General features: G+C 61.6%; 2 protein-coding genes across 2 annotated transcripts; both read right to left on the bottom strand.

Annotated features, from left to right (window-relative positions):
• Positions 1-1,747: 1,747 nt before the first annotated feature.
• On the bottom strand, positions 1,748-6,512 carry LOC109496649. The gene is made up of 5 exons (XM_023249324.2): positions 6,405-6,512; positions 5,846-5,992; positions 5,510-5,742; positions 2,601-2,925; positions 1,748-2,161 (listed from the first exon to the last, which is right to left on the bottom strand). Exons 1-5 carry the CDS (start codon positions 6,510-6,512, stop codon positions 2,033-2,035), a joined length of 942 nt encoding a protein of 313 aa, XP_023105092.2. The 3' UTR covers positions 1,748-2,032.
• Positions 5,926-9,041, bottom strand: LOC111558761. The gene is made up of 2 exons (XM_023249368.2): positions 8,720-9,041; positions 5,926-7,068 (listed from the first exon to the last, which is right to left on the bottom strand). Exons 1-2 carry the CDS (start codon positions 8,772-8,774, stop codon positions 6,782-6,784), a joined length of 342 nt encoding a protein of 113 aa, XP_023105136.1. The 5' UTR covers positions 8,775-9,041; the 3' UTR covers positions 5,926-6,781.
• Between the last annotated feature and the right edge of the window lie 8,727 nt (positions 9,042-17,768).

Below are 17,768 nucleotides of genomic sequence, written 5' to 3'. Positions count from 1 at the left end.
CCAAGGGCCAAGTAGCTGCCGGTCTGAAGTGGAATTTACCCCAGTAACTACCTGGGCTGCCTGCCTCCTGTGTCCCTTGCCCTTCTCTGTCCCTCAAGGCCAGGTTGCCCTGACAAGCAGGTGGGCCTTGGGGTGTGGCCCTTCTCCCAGGCCCTCTGGCCTCATCTGCTCAGTAGAGGTAAGAGCAGCAGGAAGGGGAGGCCCACGGGGGATGGGGGGGGTCACCTAACTTGAACTTCCTGTGCCTCCCTAGGGCCTGACCTCTATGACTATGGGGGAGGAGGGGACCGGGGGTTGACCGGAGCAGGAGTGCAGGGCCCAGGCCAGGCGGCTGGCTGGGGAGGAGGGTTCATGAGAGCTGGGAACGAGGCAGGCCCTCCCTCCCATCGGGCCAGCGCCTCTAGGGCTGCTGACCTCTGACCCAGCCCAAACAGGAAGTGCCATATCTGCGGGCCTGGGCCCGGAGGAGAAGGAATGTAAAGATGAGTCCAAAGCAAACACTCCCCTAGCTTCCCAGGCCTCTCCCCGCCCCCTGCCTGAGTCTGGCCCTTTCTCTGCTGAGAATTCCAGGGTGGGGGTAGGGATGAGGGTTGGGGGTGGGGGACTGGCTGCGGGAATGGGACCCACATAAGACTTGCAGTTCATAGTCCTAGACCCCAGCCAGAGGTGGTGGCGGGGCAAGGCGTCTGCACTGGGGGACTTGGTGCCCTTTTTCCTTCACTCCACCCACATCCAGCAGCAGCACTGAAATCTGGGGCCCGTCCTGCTCCTGCCACATCCTTGATGCCTGTCACTTGGCTCTCTCTCTGGCCCTCACACCACCATGAGCTTCTCACTCCCTTGGGGCAGGGGGCTGGGTCAGCTGTGCTCTTGGCTGGTTGTGCCCCGCCCCCCCCCAACCCCTCACCCGCCCCAGCACCAGGTATGGTGGCACCGTGAGCTGTCAAGGCTGACCTGGTGACCCTACCCTGCTCCCAGTGGTCCCCTCGCACAAGCAGAGGGACTGCCCCAGTGGCTTCAGGGGGCTCTGCAAAGCCCGTGTCCCCACCCAGCATGGCGGTCCTGTCTTGTCCTCGGCGCTCGGCAGGGTTGAGCCCTCACAGCTTGCTGGTGTGTGCATTTGCCTCGCCCGCCAGACAGTCAGCATCTCCGGCCAGGTCTGGCCTCCCACACACCAAGCACTCCCTACCCTTCCCTGGTACCAGGTCTCATAAAGGTACATTTGGGTCCCACGTCTTTTGATGCCTGCCCCTGCCTCTAAGGGCTTTGGGTGGGGCCATGGTGACCCTCAGGCTGGCATGGGGATGTGTATGCACCGGGGATGGGTGGGGGACCAGGGTGAGGGCCCTGGGACCTGGGTTAGGGGGAGGAGGGATGAGGGGTGTCCCCGGCCTTGGTACAGGTGTGAGTGTGAGTGGTTTTAGGACGAAGGGCAGGCACCAGGGGCCTCCACATCAGCCTGCTTTGCCAGCAGAGCCCATCTGTGTCGGTCCACACCTGGGACGGGGATGCTTCCTGAAGAGAGGTACTGATACTGTCCTGAGCAACTGAGGTGAGCCTGGCCCCCAGATGGCTTGGGGCTGAGCTACTGGGGACTTCAGTACCCTGGCCGGGGTGGGTGGGGCTGGGGAGGCTCTTGGAGAAGCTTCTAGAAGCAGGCCCTCTTAACTGCCTGCACAATAGACAGCCAGCACGCAAGTGTAGCTTAAATCCAGGAGGGAGAGAGGGAGGCTGATGGAGGCTTCTGGGCTTGAATGAGATGCATTTATTATGTTCCAGTGCAGACCAGCGCGGTACCCTGCTGGGCCATTTACTAAGTGAAGGGGCCTCAGCAGTCAATGGGAAGTGGGAGCATCTGAAACAGCTGGGTCTTCTAGATCTTTCTGTTAGTAGTGCAAAGATCAAGTGGAGGTAGACCTGGCCCCCCCCCTCCCCAACCAGTCCTAAGGAGCAGAGGGGGGCAGGAATCCCAGGATCCCTCCCCAGCCCCTGCCCCCTGCTGGGGCCGGAGGACCACACTGCCGAGGCAGGTTCAGATGCAGGAGAAGGCGGTGGGCAGGATGCGGCGCCGGTCAATAAGGCTGTTTTCCAGGTGCGTGGGGATGAGGTTGGAGTCCTGAGCCACTGGAGTGTCACACAGATGGAATTCAGGGGCACTTGTCTATAGAGTGGGGTGGCAGGGTCAAGTGGAGGAGTGAAGACCCCAGAAAGCAGAGGCAGGTGTCATACAAGAGGAGAGAAACAGACCCAGGGAAGCTGGTCACGCAGGTCACGGCCACCACTTGCCACCTCCCCACTGGAGGCTCAGCCCTCTTGTCTCTGGGCCAGGGCCCTCTCACCTCCCCCTTGGCCACCCCTGCCCAGATTTCTGCCGCTTGCAGCCCTCCACCGTGGCTGCCCGGGCCTGCCAACCACTGGGCACGGCCTCCTGTCGTGACAACCAAGGTGGATATGGATAGGAGCAGTGATGGGCTCCTCCCGTGGGCCCACCTTCCAGGCAGGGCCCCCCCTCCCCGCCCCCGGCCTCAGCTGCCCTTCTCTCCCCTGGCTGGCAGTGGGGCGTAGTGGGACAGCGTGTTGGGCCAGGCATACAGCCCCACCTGATCTTCTTGTGGCTCCGACGCAGCCCCCGCAGCCCCCTGAGGCCCCCGAGGCCCCGGGGGACGGCCCGCAGCTGGTTGCGATCCAGCAGCGGCCTGGTCAGGGAGGCGCGAAGGCCGAGGAAGCACACGCCATGGACGCCGTCGGTGCACAGGCTTTCGTGGGACAGGGACAGGAGCTCCAGGCCTGGCTTCGTGTGCGCAAACGCGTAGCCGGGGATGCGCTTGTGTGGTTGTGGTGTGGTGGCAGGCGCCGAAGGCCCCGTGGCGGAAGGAAGGCACGTGCACCAGCGGGTCGTGGGACAGGTCGAGGGTCTCCAGCTTCCTGCAGGATGGGTGTTCAGGTGTGGGGTGAGCCGGTGGTGCCCAGGAGAAACCGCAGCCACAGCCGAAGCTGCAAATCAAGGTGCCTGGTCCACACCCAAGAAGAGAGTGGGCATTGGCTCCCAGGTGGCAGAGGCCACCAGAGCTCTCAACCGTTGGGAAGGGCCGGGAGGCCAGCTGCAGCCTGACCGTGAGTCAGGCCAGGCCCTGTCTGGCTTCTGCGTCCTCCTCTGTCTGAAGAGGCTGGGAAAAGGGGATCTGGGTGGGGCCCTTCCCAGTTCACCACAGGGCTAGTGAGGCCAGCGTTCTCCCACTCCTTCCCCCGCCTCGGGGGCTCCTAAAACGTCCAGGGGACAAAGCAGTGCAGATACAGGTGCTGGCCCACTTCAGTCTGTCTCCACTCTGCCCCGCTCAGCTCCAGAGCCCTTTCCTCTCGTCCTTACACACTCTCTTGTCCTCTTCCTGTCTCACTCAGTCTGATCAGCAGAAGACGGATGGGGACGGAGAGAAAACTAAGGCTCCCAGGGGCCGCGGCTGGGGACCCTGAGGGATCAGGGAAGCAGATGGTGCAGCTTGGGTGGACGTCAGCCCAGGTCACTCCACGCGGGCTGTGACATCCCCAGCTCCTGTGGGTGGGCCAGCCCTTTGGCCTTGGGGCCCATGCCGCCCCTCAGCCCACGGGGGCTGGGGCTCCAGGGCTTCCGCCTTGCCAGCGGAGGGGCCCCCTCCTCTTCCACCAGCCAGAGGAAAGCGGGGCGGCACCAGCAGGCCTTGACCGGCCGCCGGCCCCCTGCCCAGGCCCCGTGGTGGGAGTGGAACAGTGGCTGGGAGGCCCCTCCCTAGGCTGCTGTCTGCTTTCCTTTGCCCCCTTGGCAAGGGGGGGGGGAGGAAAAAAGAATAATTAAACCCAAACGTCCTGGTAACATTTTCCTGGAACATGAGGGTACAGGGCGGGAGGCTCTGGTCCCTGGAATGTACGGTTGGAGTGTCTGTTGACCCCTGCCTACCACCCCCTGCCCTGCCATGGCGGTCACCAGACCCCACGGATTGTACTTCCCAGCCCTCCTGCTGCTTGCTCCCAGGACCACGTCCTTACTCCTTAGGCAGTGCCTGTAAGAGCCGAGTCTCCTCCGGGATCCCTTCTGCTGGCACCTCCACCCAGTTGTCCAAACCAGATCATAAGGACTCATTCTGGACCCTTCCCGTAGTGGGGTGAATAGTAGCCCCCAAATATACGTCTGCCCCGAACCTGTCAACATGACCTTATTTGGCAAAAGGGTCTTTGCCTATGTAAGTGAAGGATCTCAAGACGAGCTCATCCTGGATTAGGGAGGGCCCTAAATTCAATGACAGACAAGTGTCCTTATAAGAGACAAAAGAGGACAGACACAGAGACACACAGAGGAAAAGGCCATGTGACAACGGAGGCCAACACTAGAGTGGTGTGGTCATAAGCCAAGGAACACGCGGGGCCACCAAGCTGGAAGAGGCGAGGAAGGATTGTGCCCTAGAGCCTGTGGAGGGAGTGTGACCCTGTCAACACCTCGATTTTAGACTTCCGGCCTCCAGAGCTGTGGGAGTAGAAATCTGTTTATCTTAAGCTACCCTGTATGTGGCATTTGTCTGGTATGCCCCAGGACACCCACATGCTGTTCTTTCCCGTGCCCACCACCTCTTCCATGCACCTTCCTGCCCTGTCACCTCCTAGCTGATCTCACTCAGCACCTGGCCAGTTCCCGCTGCCCCTGCTGCCCCTCTGTCCCTGCCCACACCACCTCCCAGGGGAGCTGGCTGGGGGCCTACAGGGCAATTCCCAGCAGAGGAAGGGGTTTCTGTGGCTTTGGGGATCTTGCTGGGTGGGAGGGACAGAGGAAACTCTTGGAGTAGCAGGTGGGTGGCTCAGGGCCCAGGTCACCTTGAGCCCTGAGCAGGGAGGCAGATGACCCAGCTGACCCACCTGAGACCAGGCCCGAAAGCAATGGAGCCACCCCTCCTTGTGACTCTCTGGGTCCTTCTGAGTGAATCCCCCCTCTCGGGCATCCGCGTGCCCATTGGGGTAAAGCTCACACAGTGCCAGGTCGGGCGGCAGCACTCTCGGAAGGTCAATCCAAGCACGGGGTGCCAGGAGGTACTCCCGGAGCACCAGTACGCCGAGGCTGTGGTTCAGCATGCCCTCTGTCACCTCCTTGATGACACTGGTGCCCAGGTACAGCTCCTAGGGCCAGGGCTGAGGGTGAGGGTGAGGGGCCCACCTGCCTGGCCTGGCTCCCTATCCCCTTGCAGGTGTTGCCATGTCTGTCCCTCTTGGGGCCATGGCCATCTTGCAGAGGATCCCAGCAACACCTTCCAGCTGTGCCAGGGCTCCTCACGGCCTCAAAGAGCACCATCCAGCACAGGGGGGCCGGGGGGCCCAGGGCGGGCCTGAGCCTTGTTCAGGGACACCCAGAAGGTCGAAGACGGTCCTCAAGGCCCAACTGTGGGCCTCAGGAAGGTTAGGTCAGTCAGAGAAGAGGCCCTCTGGCACCGAGGCTCTGTGGGTTTATCTTTAAAACTATCCTCATGGGCAGCTGTACCCACTGGCTCACCTGCAGGGAGGCTGGCAGGCCAGGTAGGATGGTCCGCAGTTTCGGTCCAACCCCGGGTAGAGCAGGCTGTGTAGGGGCTGAAAGGCCAGGGATGAGATGTTGCCATACTGCAGCTGTTTCCCTTCCACCTCCAGCGTCAGCAGCCGGCTGAGCCCTGCAGGGCAGGTGGGCGGACAGGCACGTGACCTGACTGCAGGGGTCTGGGGGCCCCCTGGGAACTCCCTGTGTAGCTCCTAGAGGCCAGGGCCACTGTCCCAGCCAGTCCTCCCTTCTCTGCCCTCCAGCCAGGCTGCCCCGGGTGGCCCTCCCCTCGCCCGCACTTCTCCTCTGCCTCACCAACAGCCCCCCACCGCCCCCCGCCCCCCTTCCCAGGCCTGGCTTTGTCAACTCCTGCCCCCAGGGCCCACCCCCACACTCTGAAAGCTGCTGCAGGGCTGGCACTGTGCACAGCGAGTTCCCATCCAGCTTCAGCCGTGTCAGATTCTGGGGGGCAGGGGGAAGAGGGGGCTGGGGACCGCGGTGCCACTAGGCAGGCTAGGCCTTCTGGGCATGGCTTTGGGCTGATTCTGCCCGAGGGACACCTATCTGGTTGCACTGCGGCTTGGAGCAGGTCTGTCTGCGGGTTTTGAGAATCGCTGCTCGGTTTCTCCCAGAACTTCTTGTGGGGACGCAAGGATCCCTTGTGGGGGTCCAAGGATCCACGCTGCTCTCCACACCCAGCTGTGGACCGTGTTGTCCCAAATCACTGAAGCCCACCATGCTGGGTGGTCTGCACAGCACCTCCTCCGGGCCTGATCACCCCAGGCAGGGTGGGGAGAGGCACGGTGGCCGCCTGGAGCCATCTCAGACCTGCCGGCCCTCCTCCCGGGAGCACAAGCAGAAGGGTGCTGCACACCTTGAAGGCACAGGGGTGCAGGCCTCGGGCATCCAGCTTGTTCTGACTCAGGTCCAGCCGCCGCAGATTTGGCAGCCCGGGGAACGTGCGGGATGGGATCTTGGCCATTTCATGCTCTGTGCAGACACAGGGCAGCTGGACTCTGCGCTCCCTTGTCCCCCTCCCCTCTGCCACTCGGTACCTCCCCAACATGGACCGGAGGAGCCGGCTCTTGGGCATCAGGGCATCTTCTCACTGCTAACCAGGACGCACAGGTAGGTGGGCCATTTCCAGGCACAGCGATGCTGCAGCCACAGTGGCCGAGGACCCACTAGAGGAGAACCCCAAGTGCGTGGCCTTCTTACTCCTGCCATAAGGGTGAGTGTGGAGGAAAGGGGTCACCGACCTGCCAGGTGGAGCATGGCTAGGCCAGGGTCAGTCAGGGCAGGGACGTGTTTCATCTTGACATTGCTGCGGGTGATGGCCTCCTGGGTCAGGAGGCAGGAGGCTGGCAGGGATGGCGTGGCCTGCTGTGAGGTGCCCAGGTCCGTGAACCCGTGCCTGTGCCTGCCTCTAGGCCTTTTTTGCCCGTGGCCTGTGGTCTTCTTGGTGCTGCGGCCACCTTGGCCTTGGCCATGATCCTTCTTTCGGTGCCGGCCCCCTGAGCCAGGTTGGTGGAAGGCCCCTAGAGGACAACAGACACAGCCCCAGCCTGGTCATGTAGCAACAGGGGCCTGCTGAGGGACAGGAGCTCGCCCGGGGCCCTGTACGCGGGGCCACTCAGCTTGGGCACACTGACAGCAGGGTGGGGGCCCGAGGGGCTGGTGACGCTGGTATGATTGGGAGACGTGTGACCAAGCCTCAGCCACTTGAGATTCAGGCACAGCCCCATCACCCCCTGCAGGCTTCATCTGGGGGCTACCTGTCCTGGCCGGTTCTCACCTTTGGGGGGCCTTCTGGGCTTTGGGCCCTATCGCCTGGGTGCCTGGCCTCCTGCCTTCCTGCCCTGGCCCTCCTTGGTGGCCACTGTCCCTTCTTGGGCTCGGGAGGCCCTGCTGGCCTGAAAGGGCCCGAGCTTGGTGGCCTGGGGCCTTGCTTCAGCCCCCATTTTGGCTATGGTCTGTGGCTGGGCCCGCTTGCTGCTAGGCCCCTCGTTGTGACACCACTCCTGCTCCCAGGCTGCTCGGGGTGACTCCTCCCTCTGAGCCAGCTTTGGCCTGTGGGGGCCTTCGAGCTGGGTGCTGGGTGCTGGGCGGGGGCTTTGTGGGCTCCTTCCTTGGAAGTGGGTTGCACCTGTGGCTGGTCCAGGCTGCGGTTCCCGAAGGTGGGTCGCACCTGATCTGCAGAAGGAGCCAGTGTGGGCTCAGTTGGTTGGGACCCCTGTGTGGCTGAGGCCATACCTCCTTCCTAAGTGGGGAGACCAGTCACAGGCTGGCCCACCTCCCTCCTCTCTCTGCCTAGGCCTCACTTCTGCCTCTCTCTCCTGCCCTCAGGACTTTGCAGCCTTCTGTCATAGACCCCCCACCCCCGCCGCTCCCAGGCTACCAAGTATCAGAGACTCCTTGGTCTCCCGCACGCCTTTTCATAGCCCCAGAGTGGGGGACCCCAAGCACGAGAGAGAAATGGAGAGAGAGAGAGAGAGAGAGAGAGAGAGAGAGAGAAACAGTGCTGCTCAATGTCACAAGCAGGCCAGTGGCCAGCGGGTCACCCTGCTTGCCTCCTTCCTCTCTAACACATGGTGACATTGACCATGGGCCTCCCTTGCAGATCCTGCTATCTGCGGGGGGTGGGGGCCTGGGCCCACCCACTGCTTCTCTCATCCCGCCCTCAGGCCTTGGGGTGGGGCAACCAAGTATGGTGCCAACCACTGGCATATGGGACGAAGGTCACACCATAGCTGGTCTACTGGGGCCCATTATGGCATCCCACCCAAGCCCCGGGTCTGCCACTCTCAGCCTCCCACACTTCTCCCGGTCTCCTCAGTAGGTCTCGGGGCAGCTGGCTCCCCAACCAACAAAGCTGGATCCATTATTCCAGCCCCATCTGCTGGGGCCCCTCCTAGGGGGTGTCTCTCCTCCCCCTGCCCTCACCCTGGGCTACAGGCACCAGGCCTCCCAGAGTCTGTAACTCCTCCTTGCCCTCCAGAGAGGGCTTCCTGAGGCCCCTGGGTCCCTCCTAGCTCCTGCTGAAACCCCCAAGGTGAGTACCAGGCGGGCAGCCTTGGGGTGACCGGCTTTCTCTCCTGCGCCAGCCTCAGGGTTGGGGGGGGGAATTCTAATAACAAGACAGACTGCTCCCCGCTTGCCAGAGTTTTCCTGCTGGTGCCACCTACTCACCGTTGGGGGGCCCCGGCTGGCTGGGCGGCGGCGGCTGTAGGGTCGGCATGCCCATGGGAGTCGGCGGTGCCTGCCTGGCCGGGACCCCTCCAGGGCAGCACCCCACCCAAAAAGCCGGGACTGGAACATCATACTCTTCATGGCCACTTCGCTTGGGCCGCGCAGGCCACCTGGGCCCAGAGAGGGCGTGAATAGCTGGGAGAGGTGAAAGCGGTAGCCACAGCAGGATGGGACACGAGCAGTCCCGCTCCCTAGGCTCCTGGCCCTGGCGGCAGTGCTCCGAGCCTCCCTGACCCAGCCCTCCCCCAGGAAGGCCCCCCCCCCAAACAAATACCCCCCACCCTTGCCCCCAACTTCCCCCAACGTCCTCTCTTCCCACCTGAAGAGAAAGAGAGATTGAGTTTTTCTTGGACTTGAGTGTTCTTGGTCTCTTGCTGTAAGGCCCGCGTTTATTCTCCACTGGACCAGGCCCAGTGGCCCCCATGAATGGGGTTTCTGTCTGCACACACAGTGGGCCTGTGAGGCCCACCACAGGGCAAGCCGCCCACCCCAGGCTGCCAGGTCCTCCGTCCATGGCTGGGAAAGGAGAGGGGCCGGGCCTTGCAAGCAGCAGGCCTCAGGGCCTCCTGGGTCCCCGGGATAGGGGGCAGGTGCCAGGGCCGCCCGGAACCTGCCAAGCCTGTGGGCTTCTGCCATGGGCGCCAGTGCTGAGGCCTCCCAATTCCGGAGGAAACCACACTTGGGCAGAGCTAGGGTGGCGAGCATGGACCCCAGCCCTTGGGGCCCCGGTGCCACCTGGGCACAAGGCCTGCCTCAGGCTGGTCCCCCTTCCAGCTCCCTAACTACCTCTAGGCAGCTCCCTTCCCTCCAGACCTCCATTTTCTCCTCTGGAAAAAGTCGGTGGAGGGGACAGTTACCCATCCTGCAGCCTCCGTAGCTGTGCCACCACCCCCACCGTAAACTGCATGTGAACCAGGGGCTGCCGGGTCCCAGTGTGACCACCGTCATCGGGCACTCCGAAGATGCCTCTAGGCCCCACGCCTCCCCTCTTGGTCAGAGGGACACCTGTGGACCAGGGGGAAAGGAAGCCGGGCCCGAGGGAAGGGGCCGTGGGGCGGAGCGTGGGCCGAAGAAGGGGGTATCTGACCACAGGCCTCCGGGCCAACCCTCAGAGGGCCCCAGCCCCAGGCCCCGCTACGAGAGCCGAGGGCGGGCGGGTGGGGGCTGGCAAAGAGGCCCCGTCTCACCACATGGCTTTTTGGGGCCAGCTTTGAGGAAGCTTTTCCTACAGCTCTGTCCAGCGTTGACTTATGTTTGGAAGCAATCTGAAAAAATGAGTTAATTGTGGGCAAGGCTCGGGTGGAGGGGAGAGGGGGAAACTGGGGGAGGGTGCAGGGAGGGGGGAGCAGGGCCAAGAAGGGCCATCTGGAAGGAGCTTCCCACCACCATCTGGGGTTCAAGGTCTCTGTCCAGGGCCACGGGGCGGGGGTGGTGTGAGATGCAGGAGGGGGTGGGGGTGGGTCAGGGCGGAAGTCTCCAGCAAGAGGGTCTTCACCGGGCTCCTCAGCATTCACATGCTTGCACCTTTGCCCTCAAGGAGCCCCCGTGCCAGCTCACAGTCCCATATGAAGCACACGGGGGCCGCTGGCACCCTCTCCCTTCTCCCATCCAGGGCTCTGGTTTATGGCCTGAATCTGGGACTGTGCCACACACAGACTAGAGACAGAGACTGTCTGTGGACTGAGCATGAGCAACTACGTTGGGAGCCAGAGGTGAAGCCATCAGTGTGCCTGTGTGGCCCTGGGGGACACAGGATGTCCCGAGCTGGTGGTCTGCTAAGGCTCTGGGGGGCAGGAGCACTCAGGCAATGGAGGCTGAAGGTGTGGCGGGGATCCTGGAAGTCTGAGCGCTCCCAGCCTCCCCAGTACAGAGAAGGAACCAAGAGGGGGGTAGGTCAGATGCTGGAGGCCGGGCCTCCTGTCTCCCGGTCCAGGCATTGCCTGAGGAGGGGTAGGACCCTTCCCAAAGTGGGCCCCTGGAGTCGGACTGGGACTGTGGCAGGAGCCCTTGCTTTGACCCTCCCCCTGCCTGGGGATAGATTCTGGAATCCTGGCCCCCAACCCATTTCCCCTGTTCGTGCCGCTCCCCAGGCGCTGACTAAACATCCTGCCATCTGGTTCCCATTAGCTGGGCTGGGGGTGGGAGGAAGCCTGCTCCCAGGTTTCTCTGGCACAGCAGTCTGGAGGAGGGAGGGACCCCGCTTCTACCCACCTAGGCAGGAAGGGGCGAGGCCTGGGCCCTCTCAGTTCCCCAGCTCCCGTGGAGTTCTGTCCTGCTGTCCTTCCTGCGCTGGGGACCCAGTGGCCACCTGGCCACCTACTCTGGTCAGTCTTGGGGCACCTGGACATCATGGGGACCTTGAGAAAACTCCCAGAGAGCAGAGCCAGCTTGCAGGGGTGGGGGGTGCTCAGCAGAACCTGAGGTGCCCTCCCACGCCCACCCCTCCTACACACAGAGCTCACTCGTGGACTTGGGCTGGGACAGGCAGGGCCCCCGGCCAACACTAACCCTGAGCCTAGTGTCTGGAGCGCAGGGTGGGAGGGGTGTCGGGATTTTCCAGGAACCAGGGATACAGCCTGGGGGTTGCTGGAAAGAGTTTTGGGCTCACAGCTCTGCCCTGGACAGACTGGCCATGTGATGTCGGGAGCAAGTCTCTGTGCTCAAGGCCTCGGTCTTTCCATCTTAATGTGGTGGGTGTGGGCTCCTTACAAAGTTCTAGAATCTGAGGTTGCTTCTAGCTGCACAACCCTGGGATTCTAAGGGCAAGGAACGGACTCCTGGTTCTTCTCCTCCTGCCCTTCCCTTCCACGTGGCCCACTGTCCACACACTCGGCACACCCAGGCGCACACATACCTTCATCAGTTGGGGCTCCGATCAGTGGCCGGGAGGGTGCCAAAGCAACACCCCTCATCCCTCAGGCCTCCTCAGAACTGCACAGCTGAGAGCTCTCCTCCCATCAAGGGAGGATTGGAAAATGGATTCTTTGCTCGGGGAACATTCCTGAGCCCCTGCTGTGGGCCGGGCCCCATGCGGGAGCCACACAGCCACCTCCCCTGTGCTCCCCGGGCTGGCCGTGTAGTGGGGGAGCACAGGGACCCCCATCAGAAGGAAAGAGACTGGCCGCGGTGATTGGAGGGACAGGGGATCAGATGGGGACTTAGAGACAGTGACATCTGGGCGGAGATGTGAATGAAGAGCAGAAAGCCTTGCAAGCAGAGCTCCAGCAGAGTCCTCCCCACGGGAAGGATGGCCAGAGCAAGGCTGCGAGGCAGAAAGGGGTGTGGCCCAAGTTGAGAACCAGCAGGCCGAGTGAGGGGTGAGGCTGGGAAGGGCAGGAGGGCTAGCTTGATAGGGCGGTCTATGGATGGCGGGCCGATCTCGCCTATAACCTTGAAGGAAACAGGGAGCCACCGTGGACTTCTGAGCAGAGGAGTCACATGATCTGACTTCCATTATAAAAGGATCTCACAGGCTGCAGGGCGGAGCACAGACTTGGTGGGGCCACGAGGGAGAAGACGGCAGGCAGGGCAGAGGCAGCTAGGGGAGGCAGTCTGGGGGAGAGGTGAAGGTGGCTGGCTCCAGGTAGACGCTGCTGGTGGCAGAAGGGCTGAGGGGGGAGTGAGCCTGGGGCAGAAGCTCAGGAATCTACCTCACGATCCGGTCAGGTGTGAGGTTGGCGAGGAGACAGCCAGGCGGTGATATCTAGAAGGCAGTTCCGTAGATGAATCTGAAGCTCGGGGCCAAGATCTGGGCTGCTGGTCCAGCCCTCCCTCTATCTGTCATTTGATAAGTGTGTCAAGCCCCCACTATAGACCAGGCCTTCTGCAAGGAACCACGGAGGGACAGTGGCTCTGCAGCCAAAGACACACCCTTGGGGTGACCGTGGGAATAAGGGAACAGCCCTGTCCTTGAGTCTTCCATTTCGTGTTCAAGTAACATGGAAACCAGGGCCAACGTGTGTGCCTGTGTGCAGGTGCAAACACACGTGGGTGCCCGGCTCTGTCGATGGGAATGTGTGGCATGCACTCTCAGGGTGCGCGCTCACACATCTAGAGTATATAAAGAAAGGTGCAGGGGCCTTTTTCCCCTTCAAGCTTTGAGAAGAAAAAAAGCCAAACTTTCTGTGCCCTCTTCCTGTTGCCAGCAGTTTCTTCCCCAGAGAAAACCCATCTTGTTTTAATGCCATTAAAACCTCAGAGGATCTGGTCCCAATTAAACAACTTTTTTTGCAGATGCTTTTGTGAGCACTAAATACATCAGCCCATCCAGAGACCTGGTGTTCCTGAGTGAGTGAAGGAGGAGGGAGGACAAGAGGCAGGGGGAGGGCAAGAGAGAGAGACAGAGAGAGGCAGAGAGACAGAGAAAGGAGAAGGAGGGAAGGGGAACACAGAACCCCGAGCAGGACCACGATGGCTGGGGATGGGGTGGTGGGGAGCGAGGTGCACTGGCAGTCAGGTAGAGGGGCCATCGCCTTCAGCTTCCCTGGGGGAAGGTGCCTGTAGAAGGTGGGCCGGAGGGGGTGGAGTGCAACAAGGGGGGCTTTGGGGCACAAAGGTCCCAGGAGGCTGCTGCGGCCGGGTTGAGGGAGCACGGCCACGCCTAAAACTCAGTTGGTTCCTACAAATAACTTGGGCCCTGCTCGACTGCCAGGTGGGCATTGAGGGGCCTCAGGCGGGGAGCAAGGCTGGGTGCCAGCTGGAGGCCTGGCACTGGGAAGACGAGGCTGAGCGCCCCTCCCCCGCCTGGCCCTCCGGAGTGGGCACGGTCGTGTTCCAGTCCTGGCGCCTGCATCTCCAGCTCCAGACGCATGTGACTCAGCCCTGCCGGCTTTGCCAAGCCGTCTAGACCCGAGTGTCTCCCTACGGAGGGGGCCATCCCGCCCGCCATTTCCTCTTCTGCTGCCTGGGGCGACTGAGCCCCCACACACGTGCGGGGCCGCCCCCTCCCCCGCCCCTCCGCCCCTGCCTCCACTGAGCACTGTCGCCAGCACAGGGTGGCCACCCCCCACCCCTCACCAGGGCAGCGCATCGCATCGCGGCCTGGGCCGCTGCAGATGGGGAGCATGAGACCTGGAGCTGGGATCCCAAAGGCCTCCAGGGGCCCCCCTCCCCACCCCATTTTTAGAGCCTGGCTCAAGAAGGCAAGTGAAGACCCTGACCATGCCCCCCCCCCCGCCCCCCCGCACTCGACATTGTTCATTCTCACCCCCGGATCTATGGGGGCTAGGATCAGCCTCACGAGTCATGGGTCCACCCCCAAATACGCAGCCTGGCTCCGTCTACACCCCCAGAAATGCCTGCAGAGGGGACGGACCTCACAGACCCTAGGAGTAGTCTGAGATCTGATCGGGGTTCTAGGCATGTGAAGTGTGCCCTTGCAGGAGGCTGTGGCCTCGGAAGTCCCAGCGTCCCCTCGGCTCTGAGGGCCCCTCAGCAGCGGGAGGTGAGGCCGAGGCTCTGAATCAGGAGGCTTAAGGCAGGCCGAGGTTTCCTTAGTGTTCCCGTGGGCAGGGAGCCAGCTGCCCCTGCCTTCTATTGCCATGGCCCCTTCCCCAGCACAGGGACCAGAAAGGATCGGAAGAGGAATGCCAAGTTCCCAGGACAGCCTCCCCATCCTCATGTGCCAGACTCTCGGTGTCCACACAGAGGTGTAGAATGACAGCATTCTCGAATGGATGGTCATCAGTCAGCTCCTAGGTTGACAACCTCATCCACCCAGTACTTGTGGCAGGCTCACATCTGTCGGGGCCGTAGTGGCAGCTCTGGAGTCCTCTGGACTTACTAGACTCCAGTAGTGTGTGTGCTTGGCCAGGCGAGTCCCCAGGGCCCTGAGGTGGGTGAAGGACAGCCACCTGAAAGAGAGTCAACATCACCCTTGTTCCAGGAGCCCTTTAGGCCTCGTTGCCCATGTGGCAGTTTGGGGTCTCTGCAGTCTTTGTGGCTCCTCCAGGTCTCATTTGCAAAAGCCCCTACTTTCTGGTTTTCCAGCCCCCCTCCCACCTGTGAAGACGGCTCGTTTTGAGCAGGCTCCCGGCTGGCATGCATGTTGTGGGCTGGCTTCGAGACCTGGGCACGAGGGTGGGCGGTGACCCACAGCCCAGCGCGGTGGGGTAGCTCGGTCAGGGGCAGAAGAATGAGGCTGGGGAAGGAGGAAGGGGAGAGGGAGGGGCAGAGAAGGCAGCCTTCGCCTCGCCTGTGGAAAGTCTGCACCTCAGACCATCCTCAGCCTGACCTCGTTACCCTGTCTCATTTCGCCCCCAAATCCAGAGTCAGGAATGGCCACTTACTTCTCCCACGGGGTGGAGAAGAACTGAATTCTTCCTCCGAAATGTCACACACATTCGCCACTTGCCTTTTCTTCAAGAGCCTGCCTTTGGTGCTCACCAGGGGACGTGGCGAGGAGTCTTTCCATCTCTTCCTACTGGGGAGGAGGAGGGGGGTGAGGAGAGAGGGAGTTAGAGGGGGCCTCTGTCCCTCAAAGGCACCCCTCTTTCGGGGGCAGGAGTTTCTGGGGAACAAGGCCTTCGGCCCCTGTCAGATGCAGCAGAGGCCAGTCTGCTTTCTCTTCCTTGATGGAGAGGCAAACCTTTGAACTCCAGCTTCCTGTGATTGGCGGGGTCTGCTGGGGGAGGGGGGCCTTGGTTAAGGTTCCCCCTGAGCCCTGGGGTCTGTTGCTAAGGACAGCTTGAACATTGCAGTGGAGATGCTCTCACGGACCCTCCTGTTGCCGGATGTCCTGCATAACCTCCCGCCAACAGCTGCTGCCCCAGGGCAGGGAGGCCAGTGGGTGAGGGCATCTGCTTGGCTTACGTTTCTGTGCCCACTGCACAAGGCGAGGTGCCTCACGTGGCTGACCGCCTTGGCCTCCACTGCCCGCCAGCCCATCCCTGGTACAGTGGGGCCAGTGCCTGTCAACTGGCCTCATTTTCCAACCTGTTTTCCAAGTACTGACACATGGCTGAGGCCCCGCTGGGACCCATGGCCAAGTTTCCCCCACGATCAGGAGGTTGGCTCTTGTTGCACAAAGTGCCTAGGTCCGCCTGGGGACCCGCACTCTCCACTGACCCCCTACCCCTACCCAACCAGCTCCTAGGTGGATGCGTCCTTCAGCCTCATTTTTGGCCCCTGATGCACCCAAGCCTCCTTCGTAGAACACAGGCGATTTGGGCAGGAGTGCCCTTCAGAGGGCTACACTCTCCTCCTTTACTCTAGTTATCCACCCTTTCACATCCCTACCCACCTCTCTGGGCTTGCACACCTCCCAAGACAGGGAGTGCTCTCCCTTTCCAGGCAGCCAGCCAGTGTTTAGACAGTGTCTTCTGGGAGAGGTGCTTCCTTGTGTTGAGCTTGAGTCCAAGTTTCCAGACGCTTCTACCAGCTGGCCCCTTCTTTCCCCCCTCCCTGAGGGGCCCAGTAGCCTCTGTTCCCAGCCTAGCCTCCAGCCTTTCCAGTGGAGGAAGCTTGGGAGGCACCATGATTTAGCGGTGGTGTGCACAGGGAGGCTGCGGCCTGCTGCTGTGTCTTCAGCAGCCATCTCCACGAGCTGAGGGCCAGCCAGCACGTCCCTCATGGAAGGGGATGGACCCCTTGACCTCTCAAGATGGTTTTCTCCCTTCGAGGCCCTGCCAACCCCTCCACATCCCACCCCATGCCATGGACAGAGCTGCTGAGTTTGGGGAAGGGCTGCTTAGAGTACTGGCTCCATCGGGCTGGGTGGAGAAGGGGAATTTTCTTCCAGAATACACAGGAGCTGGTTTCTTCCTGATCCTTAGGAGCAGAGGATATGGGGAGGGTGGGGGAGGCCACCACACTGCTGTGGTTTCTCCCGCCAAATTCCCCAGTCCTAGGAAAGATCCACAGAAAAACCCACAAGAATTTGAATGTCTGAGCTGGAGCTGTGATTGAAATGAAATTTTTAAAAAAGAAAGAAAGAAAAACAAAAACAAAAAGAGGCAAAAAAATTAAAAAAAAAAAACCAAAAACACCCAAAGCCCCTATAGCCTTCAGCTGCCAGAAGGGCCCAAGGCAGCAGCCATGCTGGACAGGGGAAGGGGCCTTGTGGTGCCCTGCATGTCTCTTCAGCTCAGTTCCAAGGCGCTGGGTCCTCAGAATAGCTTGCAATTCCAAAGCATTCAGTAGGGAATCAGGCCCTGCCCCACAAAGTCGGGCTGGAGTCTTTTTCTGTTAACTTACACTCCTGCGTCCCCCCGCCTCCTGGGACAGAGCTGAGAGCCCTTGGCTGTCACTCAGATGACTGCAGTTGTGTCCTGTCAGGGCCCTGGGTCTCCCTGTCTCTAGACTTGCCTCTTGATCCCTCTCTCCAGGACGTGGCCAGACAGGGCACAGAGGAGGGAGAGGCTCCGGACAGGATGGAGCTGACAGCAGCTGCCCGCCTCGTCTGAACAACAAGTCGCAGGGATGGGGGCGTTGGAGGTCTGGGGGCAGATGGGTGGTGAAATTTCATGCCAGACTCATTGAGTTTGAGGGCTGTGAGAGATGCTAAGAAATTTACAAGTGGACAGGGAGGGAAGGAGCCACCGAACCTTCCAGGAAGATGAAAGAGAGCCGGGGAGGAGGCGGGGGCGGTAGCAGGGCCCAGCATAATAGTGAACATTTACACAGTGCTTTGTACGTGCCAGGCATTGTCAGAGGAATTATTCTCTCATTGCAACCCAATGAGGTAAGCGCTCTCGTCATTCCCCATTAGGTGAGGGCAAGGAGGCACGGAGAGATTGGGTAGGCTGCCCAAAGTGATCCAGCTAGTGAGTCGTGGGGCCGGATTGGAGCACAAGAAACGTCCCTCTAGCTGCACCCGTGAGCGTGGGAAACAGGAGCTAGAGCCCCGCGCGGGGAGCGGGATGCTCAAATCCCAGTTACGTCCCACCCACAAGGCGCCTCTCCATCCTCGAGAGGACAACCCGCCCAAGGCAGGAGCGCCCTCTCCCGGAGAAGGCTCGCCCGGACGCCTCCTCCGCCCAGACAGCTAGCA

The sequence above is a fragment of the Felis catus genome, chromosome X, assembly GCF_018350175.1.
Source record: "Felis catus isolate Fca126 chromosome X, F.catus_Fca126_mat1.0, whole genome shotgun sequence".
NCBI lineage: Eukaryota > Metazoa > Chordata > Mammalia > Carnivora > Felidae > Felis > Felis catus.
This window is presented reverse-complemented; position numbering and strand designations above follow the sequence as displayed.

What these genes read in the sequence shown, in the direction of transcription:
- LOC109496649 (XM_023249324.2), bottom strand. Translation starts at nt 6,512, where the DNA reads ATGGCCAAGATCCCATCCCGCACGTTCCCCGGGCTGCCAAATCTGCGG. An exon ending in GGGGCGGTGGGGGGCTGTTG is followed by an intron (nt 5,743 to 5,845) that starts GTGAGGCAGAGG and finishes CCTGGCCTCTAG; the next exon opens with GAGCTACACAGGGAGTTCCC. An exon ending in CGGAGCCACAAGAAGATCAG is followed by an intron (nt 2,162 to 2,600) that starts GTGGGGCTGTAT and finishes CCCACTCTATAG; the next exon opens with ACAAGTGCCCCTGAATTCCA.
- LOC111558761 (XM_023249368.2), bottom strand. Translation starts at nt 8,774, where the DNA reads ATGGGCATGCCGACCCTACAGCCGCCGCCGCCCAGCCAGCCGGGGCCC. An exon ending in CCAGCCGGGGCCCCCCAACG is followed by an intron (nt 7,069 to 8,719) that starts GTGAGTAGGTGG and finishes GTTGTCCTCTAG; the next exon opens with GGGCCTTCCACCAACCTGGC.